The sequence below is a fragment of the Pristis pectinata genome, chromosome 1 (assembly GCF_009764475.1).
Source record: "Pristis pectinata isolate sPriPec2 chromosome 1, sPriPec2.1.pri, whole genome shotgun sequence".
In the NCBI taxonomy this organism is placed as follows: Eukaryota; Metazoa; Chordata; class Chondrichthyes; order Rhinopristiformes; family Pristidae; genus Pristis; species Pristis pectinata.
Window position 1 is genome coordinate 65,820,954 of NC_067405.1, and position 15,289 is coordinate 65,836,242.

The 15,289-nt window shown below is 44.5% G+C and overlaps 1 protein-coding gene across 2 annotated transcripts in view; it reads right to left on the reverse strand.

Moving 5' to 3' along the window:
• The window catches only part of ahr2 (aryl hydrocarbon receptor 2), a 167,740-nt gene that overhangs the window by 48,288 nt on the left and 104,163 nt on the right, over positions 1 to 15,289 (reverse strand). For both annotated transcript variants that reach the window (XM_052011647.1, XM_052011657.1), the window contains exon 3: positions 2,423 to 2,544. In XM_052011647.1, the coding sequence (XP_051867607.1) occupies positions 2,423 to 2,544 (122 nt within the window). The remainder of the gene's footprint in view (positions 1 to 2,422; positions 2,545 to 15,289) is intronic.

The window sequence follows — 15,289 nt, forward strand, 5'->3', positions numbered from 1 at the left end:
CTGCTCCTTAGTAATATTGACGACACTCACTTCTGCTCCCTGACTCTCTTGAATTTCTGGCATGTTGCTGGTGTCTTCCACAATGAAGACTGATGCAAAATACTTATTCAGTTCATCCGCCATTTCTTTGTTCCCATGACTACCTCTCCAGCTTCATTTTCCAGCGGTCCAGCGTCAGCTCTTGCCTCACTTTTACTCTTTATGTATCGGAAAAAAACTTTTGGTATCCTCTTTTATATTATTGGCTAGCTTCCCTTCATATTTCATCTTTTCTCCCCTTTTTGCTTTTTTAGTTGCCTTCTGTTGGTTTTTAAAAGCTTCCCAATCCTCTAGCTTCCCACTAATCTTTGCAATATTGTATGGCCTCTCTTTTGCTTTTATGCTGTCTTTGAATTCCCTTGTCAGCCACAGTTGCCTCATCCTTCCTTTAGAATGCTGCTTCTTCTTTGAGATGAAATAATCCTGTGTCTTCCCAATTACTCCCAGAAACTCCTGCCACTGCTGCTCTGCCATCATCCCTGGTAGGGTCCCCTTCCAATCAACTTTGGCCAGCTCCTCTCTCATGCCTCTGTAGTTACCTTTACTCATCTCTAATACTGATACATCCGATTTTACCTTCTCCCTCTCAAACTGCAGTGTGAATTCTATCATGTTATGATCACTGCCTCTTTAGAGTTCCTTTACCTTAAGCTCCCTAATCAAATCTAGATCATTGCACCACACCAAATCCAGAATTGCCTTTTCCCTAGTGGGCTCAACCACAAGCTGCAGTAAACAGCCATCTCGTAGGCATTCCTTGGGATCCAGTGCCAACCTGATTTTCCCAATCTACCTGCATTTTGAAATCCCCCATGACCACCCTAACATTGCCCTTCTTACATGCGTTTTCTATCTCCTGTTGTGATTTGTACCCCTCATCCTGGTTACTATTCAGAGGCCTGTATATAACTCCCATCAGGGTCTTTTTATCCTTTCATTTTCTTAACTCTACCCACAAGGACTCTACATCTTCTGATCCTGTGTCGCTTCTTGCTAAGGATTTGATTTCACTTTTGACCAACAGAGCCACCCTTCGTCCTCTGCCCACCTGCCTGTCTTTTCTATAGGATGTGTATCCTTGGATGTTCAGCTCCCAGCTGTGATCTTCTTTCAGCCACAACTCTGTGATGCCCACAACATTGTACCTGCCAATTTCTAACTGTGCTACAAGCTCATCTACCTTATTTCATATACTGTGTGCATTCAGATATAACACCTTCAATCTTGTATTCACCAATTTTCTTCTCAAATTTGTCTTCATGTTGCCTGAATACTCTCTAATTAATACATTCTAATCCAGCCAACATCCTTGTGAACTTGTTCTGCACCCCACATATCCTTCTTGTAATGGGGCGACCAGAACTGTACACAATACTCCAGATGTGGCCTAACCAAAGTTTTATACAACTGCAACATAACTTTCCGACTTTTATACTCAATGAAGGCAAGTATGCCGTATGCCTTGTTTACTACCCTATCTATTTCCGTTGCCACTTTCAGGGAGCTAGGGACTTGCACTCCGAGATCCCTCTGTACATAAATGCTCCTGAGGGTCCTGCCATTTACTGTGTACTTTCCTCTTACATTTGACCTCCAGGAGTGCTGCCTTGTCCAGGTTAAACTCCACCTGCCATTTATCTGCCCACATTTCCAACTGGTCTATATCCTGCTGTATCCTTTGACAATCTTCCTCACTATCCACAACTGCCCCAATTTTTATGTCATCTGCAAACTTACTAATCACCCCACCTACATTTTCATCCAGATCATTTTTATCTATATATATATATATATATATATATATATATATATATATATATATATATATATAGATAGATAGATAGATAGATAGATAGATAGATAGATAGATCGCAAACAATAGAGGTCTCAGTACTGATCCCTGAGGAATATCACTGGTCACAGACCTCCAGTCAAAGAAACACTCCTCCACCACTACCCTCTGTCTTTTCTGGCCAAGCCAATTTTGTATCCAATCTAACCATGAGGGACCTTGTTGAATGCTTTACTGAAGTCCATGTACACAACTTCCACTACCCTATCCTCATTAATTATCTTTGTCACCTCCTCAAAAACTCAATCCGGTTTGTATAACATGACTCACATAGTACAGTGCCCGCCTCCACACTCTACAGTTTGCGCTTGGTATGCAGTGTTGTCTTCGAGCATTCCCACTCACTGTGCTCCAGCTCTGCTCAGGCAGATCTGTTTCCCCTGCTCCATTTACTACACCCATTCCCCCCACTCCCCCCCCTCCCCCACCAAACATTTCCCCTCTTAGTACCAAAGAAACTTTAAGTTGGTATGTCAATGCCATAATCATCCTCCCCATGCCTCATCTTGGGTGCAATGTTTCAATCCTCACCTCCAGCAATAACTCTCCCTCGGAGAACACGGGCATGTTCTCCAGAGCACTTTGTTGTTCATTCTCTTGGAAGTTTGCGAGCTTGTCTGGCATCCAGCTGGCCTTGTTCTTCTTCATACTCGCTGCAAAAACAGAAGTGCAGTTTAGAAAAGGAACAGGTGGTAATGAAGGAATCTATGCCTTTCTCCGAAGAAAGAATTAATGATTGACAGGACACGAATAACTCCTATCCTCAGTGCGGCATTGTTTTACTCTGAAAGGGTATGTTAATAAGTATGCACTGGCTGTGCATACAGCTCAAGCAAATGCCAGCAGTCAATTCAGTCTATTATTTGTGATTCACCAATAGTCTCACAATTGACTGGAACTCCCTCATGCTCACAATTCACATGTTTGCATTTCCCACGGAAGTTTCAAGCATTGATTTAACAAAAAACCTGTGGATTGCACGTGCTCTGCTCCATCCTCGTCAACTGATTCGATATACTTGCTTCTTCTGCTTTGCAAAATTGCTTTGCACTGCATTGCTTAATGTGCAAGCAGATCCACCCGAAGCCATATGGTCACACCAGCACAGAAACTGGCTCACCATGTCTTAAGGGTCACCCATCTCTACCAGGTCTTTGGCCACCTACCATTTCTGTCACTCGGATAGTGCTGCACCCACCTCCGCACTCTGCAGCCTGTGTTTGGTCACCAGATTTGTCATTGAGCCCTCCTGCTCGCACTACTCCAGTTCTGCCCTGGTGATCGAGGCCACCCCCCCCCATAGCTCCCAAGTTCTGGGAACCTGTACAGAGTCCGTAAACATCTAGCCCTGAATGACAAGCAAATCCATATCAGCCTGGTCTTTGCTCAGCTCAACTCAGACAAATAAGTCAAGGTTGTGACAGAGTGGGAAATGAGGTGAAGCAGAGAAACTATGCCACAGCAGGAGAGCCAGGACAGGTGAGGAAAAGCATGGTCAAAGTATGGATTGAGATAGTCCAATTGCCTTTGTTGTGCTGTGAGATTCCCAAATCTGGGAGAAAGACAGATTGTTGAATCTACCCATTGCTGTATAAATACAGGCTTTGCTTTAGTGAAGTCAACATTACCAGGAAGACTAGGCACTTACAGCATAGGAGGAGGCCATTTGGCCTATCATGTGCGTGCCTTCCAAAAATGGACTTGAGGTTAATCCCACTTCCCAGCCCCCTTCCCTGGCTCGTCCAGATACTCATTAATGTGGCAGGTGTTCCTGCTTTCAGAATTCAGCTGCGCTCCGCCTGGTCATCTTGTGACAGGAGTGTGTGATCAGCCTCGAGTAATGACCCACAACATCGAGGCGTCAAGGAAATTAGACAGCAAATCCTAGCCTAAGCCTTCCTGTGATGCTGAGCGAAAAGGTGTGAGCACCCAGTGATCGTGTGGGCCTGCACGGTGTGCACAAATCATGTGAGAACAAGATAAATTGGTGCAACCCCCGCCCCCCTTCAGTTCCACAGCCTAACGATACTCATTATTGGTATTGGTTTATTATTGTCACTTGTACCGAGGTACAGTGAAAAACCTGTCGTGCATACCGATTGTACAGGTCAATTCATTACACAGTGCAGTTACATTGGGTTAGTACAGAGCACATTGATGTAGTACAGGTAAAAACAATAACAATACAGAGTGAAGTGTCACAGCTACAGAGAAAGTGCAGTGCAATAAGGTGCAAGGTCACAACAAGGTGGATCATGAGGTCATAGTCCATTAAAAAACTGCAACTGTAAGGTACAGATCAGATAGGAAGTTGGGCTGAGCACTGAACTCAGGTTCTAAGAAGGATTTCGCTCTACTTATGCCTCATTTAATAATGACATAATACAAGCCTCTGCTTACAAGGGGGATATTTACCGTCGAGTAGGTCATCAGGAAATTTCAAGGTACTCAGAGTACCAAGCAGATTCATTGGCAGATAGAATTTAAGTCTAAGAAATGTGAGGTGATGCAATTTGGGGAGTCAAATAGGGGTAGGACATAAACAGTAAATGGTAGGCTGCTGAGGAATGTTGATGAACAGAGGGACCTTGGGGACCAAGTCTGTCATTCCCTGAAAGTGGCAACATAGGTAGATAGGGTGGCGAAGAAGGGATATGGCATGCTTGCCTTCATAGGTGGGACATCGCATATAAAGTTGAGACATTATGTGGCAACTTTGCAAAACATTGCTTAGACCACATTTGGTGCATTGTGTGTGGTTCTGGTCACCACACTATAGGAAGGATGTGGTTGCACTGGAGAGAGTGCAGAGGTCATTCACCAGGATGTTGCCTGGATTGGAGGATTTTAGTTATGGGAGAGATTGGATGGTTTGGGTTTGTTTTCCCTGGAGCAAAGGAGACTGAGGGGTGGACAGATAGAGATATATAACATTATAAGACGCATGGATCAGGCAGACAGTCAGAATCTTTCTCACATGGTAGGGGTATCAAAAACAAGAGGGCATCGGTTTAAGGAGAGAGGAAGGAGTTTCAAAGGGATTTGATGGGAAAACTTTTTCACACAGAGAGTGTTTGATATCTAGAACGTGGTGCCAGAGGAGGTGGTGGAATCAGATACGATTACTATTAAGCAGAGACATTTGGACAGGCACTTGAATAGGCAAGGCATAAAAGGAAATGGCCCTGGTGCAGGTAAATGGGATTAGCGTAGATGGGCAAAAAGGTCAGCATGGACGTAGTGGGCCGAAGGGCCTGTTTCTGTCTGTACCAACATTATGACTTTATGCCTCCTATGACTCAAGTAAGGTATCTCAGGGCTGCTGGGACTGTATCCTTGTAAGGGTCAATAGTTTAGAAGGAAGGGAGGAAATACGATTTGAGGCTGTAAAGAATATCACTGCTGTAAATAAAATGAAAGGAACATGATATAGACATTAACGATGTTTAAAACATGAGCTTCTAGTCTCTGCAGAGTTGTGGTCAATGGTCTTAATCTCAAACTCATTCAGATCCCTGAATACCAATCACTTTTAAAAACATGAGTTTCACAGTATTTTGACACTTTTGAATCTTCTATCTATCCCTTCCTTTTCAAACACGTAAAGAAATGATCAACATCTTCAAACTCACAGGAGGTGAACCTCAGACAACAGGACGGCTGGTAAAATGGACTCCTACAGTTCCTCTCATCCTCCTTGTAACATTTCTCCTTTACTGCCTGTTGAATAGATTTTGGTCAACAGAACTGAGCAATGTTTGAAGGGTTTGATCTGTAGCCAACCAAAGCAAGGAGGGGTAATAAACATTGCCCAGTACCAACAAATATTTGAGGCACTGCTGAGTCTCTCTCCCCAGGAGTTGTGTTGGCTAAGGCTCACAGTCTGAGGTACTGTTGGCTGAGCCCAGCCATAACACTGTACAGAACTGATTCTGATATATAATTTGCTATCCTTATCAATACTACATTCAGATGACCATTGGTAGTATCTACAGGAGGCACTGCCTCAAGAAGGCAACATCTATCATCAAAGATCCCCACCATCCGGGCCATGCCATCTTCTTACAGCTACCATCAGGCAGGAGGTACAGAAGCCTTCAGTCCCACACCACCAGGCTACTTCCCTTCAACCATTCGATTCTTGAATGAACTGGCACAACTGTAATCACTGCAGTTTAGTAACATTATGACCACTTTGATCACTTTGCACTAAAATGGACTTTTTATTTGTTCTAAATGTGTTCTTTCTTGTAAAAATTGTGTATAATTTATGTTTATGTTTTTCTTGTGAATTGTGCCTGTGATGCTGTTGCAAGTAAGTTTTTCATTGCACCTGTGCATACATGTACTTGTACATATGACAATAACTTCGACTTTGACTAGACTAGGCCTGTATTCTATAGAGTTTAAGAGCGTGAGAGGAGATCTCATCACAACTTCACAACTTGCACAATTCTTTCAGGACTTGACAGGCTAGGTGCCGGGAGGGTGCCTCCTTTGGCTGAGTCTCAGACCAGTAGTCACAGGACTGAGATAAAGAAATGTCTTCACTCAGAGGGTGGTGGATCTTTGGGATTCTCTACCCCAGAGGGTTGTCGAGACTTAGTTGAGTTCATTCAGAACAGAGATGGATAGATTTCTGACCTGAAGAGATTTAAATGAATATGAGGATAGTGCAGGAAAATGACGTTGAGATAGAAGATCAACCACGATCTTGAATAATGGTGGAGCGGACTGTAAGGGGCAAGTGTCCTCCTGCTGCTTCTATTGCTGATATTCTTAAAAGATTAGCCTTCTCTACCTTCTGCTGAGCAGGATACGGCATTCCACCACTGGTTACTGCAGGATTCAGCATTCTGTTTTCTTGTTACTACCTCAATGTACATATGTATGGCATGATCTGCCTGGATGGCATCTTGGTACATGTGACAATAATAAACCGATTCCAATTCGATTGAGAAGCATCAATGCCCAAAGAGGTGAAAGGACCATTCAAGGTCAGAGGCCAAATGGATCCAGTGATGAGGTTAATATCTTCAGTTTATCAATGTTGGGGCCCCGAGTGAAACCTTTGTACAGGACACTCACAGAGCGGGCAGCAAGTGGTGCTGACCCTGTAAGACATCCAGTCAGTTAAAGTCTTTTGATGTGTATGACTGCTTCCCTCTCACCTTAACCCAATGTCCTCTTGTTTTTGATACTCCTGACATGGGAGATCGCACTTGGAGTATTGTGTGCAGTTCTGGTTGCCTAACTAGAGGAAGGATGTCATTGAGCTGGAAAGGGTGCAGAAAAGATTCACGAGGATGTTACTGGGACTGGAGGGCTTGAGTTAGGAGAGATTGGATGGGCCTAGGCTGCTTTCCTTGGAGTGAAGGAGGCTGAGGGGTGACCTGCTGGAGGTATATAAAATCATGAGGGGCATACATAAGGTAAATGGTCACAGTCCTTTCTCCCCCCAGAGGAAAAACTAGAGGGTGCAGGTGAAAGGTGAGAGGGGAAAGATTTAAAGGGGACCTGAGGGGCAAGTTTTTGACACAGAGGATGGTGAGTAAATGGAACGAGCTGCCAGAGGAAGTGGCAGAGGTGAGTACAATTACAATGTTTAAAAGGCATTTTTGGTACATGAACAGGAAAGGTTTAGAGGGATATGGGTCAAATGCAGGCAAATGGGACTAGGTCTGGTAGGGAGCTCGGTCGAGTTGTGCCAAAAGGGCCCGTTTCCGTGCTGTACAACTCTATGACTATGCAGGCAATATTGTAATTGAGTCAATTTGTACACAGGAAGTTCTTACAAACCACAGCATGAATCTGTTTTTTGTTATTGTTGATTGAGGGATAAATATTGCCCAGGAAATGGTGTCATTATATCTTTCACCACCAGCTGACACAACAAATACAGCATAACGTGTTATTGTAATGTGAATCTCCTCTGCGCTGGAGAAGGTGCAGATGAGAGCACAAGGATGTTGTCTGGGATGGAGCAGTTTAGTTATGAGGAGACACTGGATCAGCTGGGTTTCTTTTCCCTGGAGTAGGGGAGACTGAGGGGGGACCTGATAGAGGTGTACAAAATTACAAGGAGCATGGATAGGGAGAGACTTTTCCTATGGCAGAAGTGTTTTAAGACCAGGGGGAATAGGTTTAAAGCAAGGTTTAGAGGGGATCTGAGTGGGAAGTTTTTCACCCAGAGGATGTTTGGAAACTGGAACATACTGCCTGAGGGAGTGGTGAGGTTAGGGACTCTCACAAAATTTAACAAGCATCTGGATGAACACTTGAATCGCCACATGCTGGTAAATGGGATTGGTGTACATAGATACTTGATGGTCAGCATTGACATTGTGGGCCAAAGGGCCTGTTTCTGCACTGTATGAATCTATAAGAACAGCAGCAAGTTACTTATCCCTTGTGCATATTCTAGCGTTCAGAGTCTTGGTGTCTGTGGTTAATACAAAAACCTATCAATCACAGACTTAAAATGAACAATTACTGAGTATCAGTTGTTGCTTGCAAAAGAAAGTTCTAAATGTCTGCCACCCTTCCCTTGTAGAAGTACTTCCTAACGTCATTCTTTACTGGCCTGATTTTTCTGCAATGGCCTACCCTACACTGCCCCATCAATCCTCCCCATATCCCACTACCTTTCTTTCCACGACTTTTGATATCTACCCATAGATTCCTGCAACATCTCGACTCCCTAAGAGCCTGAACCAGTCAGCGTGCAGTGATGCCATTTCAGGTGACCTCCAGCGACCTGAGCCTTGGTTACTCAATGTGTTAAACACTGCATGCAGATTCTTTAAGCCAGAAACACGCATAATTATAGAACTGGAACACAGCTGCCCTGTTTTGTTTTAGCAAATTACTACCAAATGAGGGGAAAGCCACGCCAACTTAAATTCTTCTCATCTCAAAACTCGCAACCCTCTCCAGAGCCAATCAATGCATTGTAAACATCACACCATTAGAACAAATGTTATTCAAATTTTCCTCTACTGATGCGACAGTGCGTACATCAATCTCAACGTCAAACCTTCTGACGACAAAGACCACGTGTGTGGAAAGCATTAGAGGAACTCAGACACTTCTCCATGATCTGGCATGGCCACCCTGAGTTGAGCACACCAGCCATTCCTCCATGGCCACAAGGTGACACACAAATGAGGGGCAGGAGGAGGCCACTTGACCCCACTCCACCGTTTAATAAGATCATGGCTGATCTGATTGTAACCTCAACTCCACAATTCCGCCCAGCCTTGGTAATCTTTCGCCCCCTCGTTTGTCAGGAATTACTCAAGCTCTAACAAAAGTATTCAAAGCGCACTTTGGCCACACTGAGGGAGAGTTCCACAGACTCATGACCCTCCAAGAAATTGTCCCATTCTGTCTCAAGTGGCAAGTTTTTGTTTTACACAGAGAGTGGTGGGTGTCTGGAATGCACCGCTGAGCTGGAGGCAGATACAATGGAGACATTTAAGAGGCTTTTAGATAGGAACATGAATATGCAGAGAATGGAGGGATATAGATGTTGTGTAGGCAGGAGGGACTAGTTTAGTTTGGCACAACATTGTGGGCTGAAGGGCCTGTTCCTATGTTGTACTGTTCCATGTTCTATGTTCTCCATATTCCAAGTGGGTGACCTCTTATTTTGAAGCAGTGACCCCTAGTTTTAGATTCTGCCACATCCTCTCCATGCCCACCCTCTCAAGATCCCTTGGGAATTCATATGTTTCAATCAAGTCCCCTCTCACTCTTCTAAACTCCAACAGGACAGGTACGAATCGAGCCCGTTCATTCTTTCCTCAAAAGACCATTCCCAACTGCAACAATCGAGCCAATAGCATTGTAGGAACAGCTTCAGTTTATAAAGGTGGCTCACCACCACCCTCAGCAAAGGGCAATGCGCCGAGAATGAATTAAGAACGTCTTTCCTGGACCAAGACAGTCAAATATTCCATGCAGCACTGTTGTTACCGTGTAACAGCAGATAACAAGATGAGGAGAAGGCTGAGGGAAAGTCGCAAGTGGAATGCGAGGTCAGATGGCGACTGTGTCAAATGATCAAGTCCCATGAGTGGGGCAACAATCAGGAGCTTAGCAGCTCGCAGACGCCTAGGGTGGAACTTGCTCTGTTGGAGACAAGTCAGGCTCCAAGCTTGGCCAAACTCGAGCTGGTCTGCAGAAACAGCAGAACAGGAGGGGCCTAGTGGCCTGTTCTCAGTAGAAGTTTTCTGATGTTTGGAAGGGCTGCTTTTTAAATACAAAGAAATTTGGTACCAGAGGCAGCATGTTGTGAGGAACCACACTCCAGCATTTAGTGCATGCACTTTCAGCAAATGAATCTAATTATGTGATAAAATAACTGGATTTTATCAAGAGCCATAGAACATTGAACAGTACAGCACAGGAACAGGCCCTTTTGCCCATGATGTCTGTACCGAACTTGAAGCCAAATTAAACTAAAGCCTTCATGCCTCCATTCCCTGCACATCCATGCATTTATCTAACAGCTTCTCAAACACCACTATGGTGTCTGCTTCCACCACTATCCCTAGCAGCCCATTCCAGGCATCTTTCACTCTCCATGTAAAAAAAACTTACCTGCCCATCTCCTTTAAACTTTCCCCCTCTCACATTAAATGCATGTTCTCTAGTATTTGATATTTCTACCCAAGGAAAGAGATTCTGACCATCTACTCTATCTATGCCTCTCATAATTTCTCTACTTCCATCAGGTCTCCCCTCAGCCTCTGACGCTCCAGAAAAAACGATCCAAGTTTGTCCAACTTCTCCTTATAAGCTCATACCCTCTAAACCAGGCAGCATCCTGGTAAACCTCTTTTGCATCTTTTCCAAAGCTTCCATATCCTTCCTGTAATGGGGCAACCAGAATTGCACACAACTGCAGCCAGTACTCAGGGGCTGCTTTCACAGAACTGCAATATAACACTGCATGGATCTTCATTCTCTAACTTGCTCTCACTCCCCTCTGTCTCTCTCTTGTCCCTCATGCTCCTGTCATTAACAATCAAGTGCTGACTCCTGCCTAACTTGGGTCCATAAACTGCAGCGTCGAAGGCTAGGAGAGGCGAGGATGTGATCTGGAGCTGAAAACAGGAAACCAAACTAATGCACATCAGCTGAAGCCTAATGGTCTACCACACAAGAGTCTGAAACCGGGCCATCAGCTGAGCATTGCAAACATAGAATTCTGGAAATATTTACTAGCTACTTCATATTGTCTTCCACAAACAGTTTTAAGCTTAACCCTGAATTTCATTTTGTTAGTGAAATGACTCCCGCAGCGAGAGCCGCCTCCTTCTCGCCTTCGTTAAACGAACGAGCCCCTGCATCCAAAATAAATCTGCCTTCATTAATTTGTGCACAGCGACCAAGGCTTCGGGGAGTGTGGGATGGTTCTGTAGCATTCAGCAAACGCTGCAAATTTCAATCTGAAGAAAATGCCTTCAAACTGAACTAAGGCAATGGACAAACTTGTTTTAGCAATTAAAACCAGATGTAGCGTCGTGCCCTGGCTATAGACGGCCTGCTTAACATGGTGAGGGGATGTAGGAGGCATGGCATACAGAGGCAGCCCGAGTTCCTTTTGTTTTCTGTGCCAGCATAGCTCCTTCCAGCATGACCCAAGGGCTGGGGTCAGCGGGTCAAAGCGCACACATGCAAGAAACAGCAAGATCCCTCCTCCTCAGGATTTTACGAGAGACTCAATGAGTTATTGTTCTCCAAGCTTTCAGGAGTGTGAGTTTACTTCCAAGCAAGTCTGTGCGAGTCTGTGTATGAGACAGAGATAAATGCACCGTGTCAGCAAGAAAGTCACAGCAGGTGTGCCCAGGGCTTTACAAAGTTTCTTTACCCTCAGATGAAAGTTAATAATGAGGTTTACAATTTCTCTGCTCATCCCCACAATATTCTTCTTTTTTCACATTGGGGCTCAGTTCCCTTCTCCTGCCAGCTCCCTACTGCCTTGCCCAGTCTCCAATCCCTTATGTGCAACAACAAACAAGAATATTTATGGGGGAAGGAGCAGACTATCTGGCTCCTTCACACCTCTGAGTAACACACTAACCAGTCCCATAGTCAGCTGAAGCAGACTTGTACGAAGAAAGTTGAGAGCAAGCATGTAAAGTTTTGAACGTTGACCCTTTCTCTCTCCACAGACGCTACCTGACCTGTTGAGTTTTCCCAGCACTTAGATACGATTTCTTTTTTAGTCACATGTACATCGAAACACACAGTGAAATGCATCTATTGCATCGAGTGTTCTGGGGGCAGCCCACAAGTGTCACCACACTTCCGGCACCAACATAGCGTGCCCACAACTTCCTAACTTGTACGTCTTTGGAATGTGGGAAGAAACCGGAGCACCTGGAGGAAACACATGCAGGCACAGGGAGAACGTACAAACTCCTTACAGACAGCGGCCGGAATTGAACCTGGGTCGCTGGCGCTGTAATAGTGTTACGCTCACCGCTACATGTTTCTAATTCAGATTTCCAGCATCTGCAGTTTTTTTTTCAATTTTGTGCAAAGTTTTTACTCATCCACTTGTATTGTGAGGAAAGCCAAATGCTGATGAACCCTGATGGTGGGGAAAACAGAGTGTCACATATGGAACCATGTCACACCAGGTGAAATATTGGTGGTTACAAGCCCCCGACTGATCTCAACAGCAATTAAATGCGTCATGCAACACTGCAGTGCACCTCTTCCAAATACTAAATGTGAGTCATACAATTAGTGACGACACTGATGACTATGGTATCTGCTCTTCCTGTTCCTTCTTTATCAATGCTTATTGTTCTTCTCTGTAACAAACTGCTGATGGTCCAAACTTAAGACCAGTTGGATGAAATTTCTGACAAGAGTACAAATGTGGATTGAGTGGCGTGCTCTCCCACCACTTTTAAACACGTCAGTGGTAAAAGGCTGCCTTTTTAGGGAAGGCTAGGCTAGGAAGACAAGTCAGAGAACCACACAATCCTCTTATTCTTTTCGTCTGCATGCATTTTCATCCCATCAGCTTTGCATGCCTTCCAATCCATGGTATCACCAAGTTCACTGCAATGCACAGTTGGCACCATTTACTCGGCCAAGCCAGGACAGCTGTTATCAACTCCAAATGCACATTCCTCATCTCGCAACTGATACTTCAACATTCAGAGTGAGGGAGAAAGACACTGGCAGCTGAGGAGCACAGAGGAGAACTCAAACCTGCAAGTGCCACCAGCAGTTTTACAATATAATAGGAGGCTTTGCTTATAATTGTATGTATGTAGCAGTTAGTGTAACGCTATTACAGTGCCAGCGACCCAGGTTCAATTCCCACCACTGTCTGTAAGGAGCTTGTACGTTCTCCCCACGTCTGCATGGGTTTCCTCCCACATTCCAAAGACATACAGGTTAGGAAGTTGTGGGCATGATATGTTGGCACCGGAAGTGTGGCGACACTTGCGGGCTGCCCCCAGAACACTCTACGCAAAAGATGTATTTCACTGTGTGTTTCAATGTACATGTAACTAATAAAGAAATCTTATTTTGAATTATTTTGTTTTAATTTATCGAAATACTTCATTTTCATGAACTATCAGTTAATTAAGAGTAAATGCTAAATATCCTGGTCACCAGCCAACTGCCTACCTGAGGCAAATTAATATTCAACTGCAGTTGAGCCACATGCAGAACACATCTACGCATGTGCATACACATTCACACAATGTACAGTGTACAAAATCAGCGTACAAACAATGCGCTATGAACACACATACACGTGATACACACAAGTACTCAGATGTACAACATACACACACATATAAACAGAAAGACAAACATACAAACAACAGAAACATACACACATAGAAAGAGATGCTCAAGAGAGATCAGGAGATAACAAAAAAGTGAAAAGAGAAGATAGAAAGACAGATATATCTTGGTTTCTTCCAATGAATGCTTTAAAATCAAAATGTGATGTAAAATCATGGAACGACAGCACAGGATGTGGCCATTCAGCCTGCTTCACAGGCATCAGTGTTATTTTTTTAAGTCGCAACTTGCCACATTATGTTTTTCACTGGACCTCTTTCGGAGATGGACTCCTCAAGTACAGGTGGACAACACGTTTGGTAGTCCACGCCAACACCCAGCCCTGATACTATACTACAACATTAATGGATGGTTAGCAGGTCATTGACCACAATGGGCATCACAGTTGTACCAAGCCAGTGAACATCTCTGCCTCACTGAGGATCGTGCACAATGTGGTACTAACACATCACTCTTTGAAGCAGGCTGCCCAGGTGCATCCCACTGGAGTTACTAAGATTGGCCGCATGCAGTCACCCATCAGAGTGCAGTGGCGATGGGATGGACTGAGAGCTGAATCTTGATTTGCTGATGGCGGAATTTCTCTCTGAGCACATCATGAGGCATTTATACTGAAAATAATTGACTTGATTTTTTATTTCTTTTTAATTTAATGTCTGGTTTTTGGTGCTTGGCCACATTTAGAAATCTCCAGATGCCTGGTCGGGTGGTTGCAAACCAGAGAGCCATGGGATCACCTCTGCTTGGATGAATTACCGAGATGACCACTGTACAGAACAGTGGTGGTGGGTTGGGAATGACGAACATAGGGGATATAGGAGTGTTTATTATTCCAGATTATTCGGAAATCTGGATGGCTCGTCATCTTGCCCACCGGGTGCTGATTCCCATGCTCCTCCTAACTCACTGGGGCCCCGGTTCCCACACTCCCTTAAAACTCACCAGGCCCCACATCCACACTCCCTTGAAAAATGCCTGATTCTGTTCCCCATGCTCCCTTAAAACTCACCAGGACCCCACTTCCTTTATACTTAAAAGGCCTGCTGGAAAATACATTATAGTCTCCACCCGAAATATCTACTATCCCTTTGCCTCCACAGATATTGCCTGACCCGCTGAGTTCCTCCAGCAGTTTGTTTTTTGCTCCAAATTAAAAGTGTGTTGGAGTAATAACAAAGGTGATTTGATTTGTCACCAACGACTCTTGCAAATATTCACAGATGTACGGTGGAGAGCATTCTGACTGGTTGCATCACTGCCTGGTATGGAGGCTCCAATGTGCAGGATCGAAAGAGGCTGCAGAGGGTTGTAAACTCAGCCAGCTCCATCACGGGCACAACCCTCCCCGCCATTGAGACATCTTAAAGAGGTGTCTCAAGAAGGAAGCATCCATCATTAAGGACCCTCACCATCCGGGAAATGCCCCCTTCACATTACTACCATCAGGGAGGAGGTACAGGAGCCTGAAGACCCACACTCAATGATTCAGGAACAGCTTCTTCCCCTCCACCATCAGATTTCTGAATGGTCCATGAACACTATCTCGTTATTCCT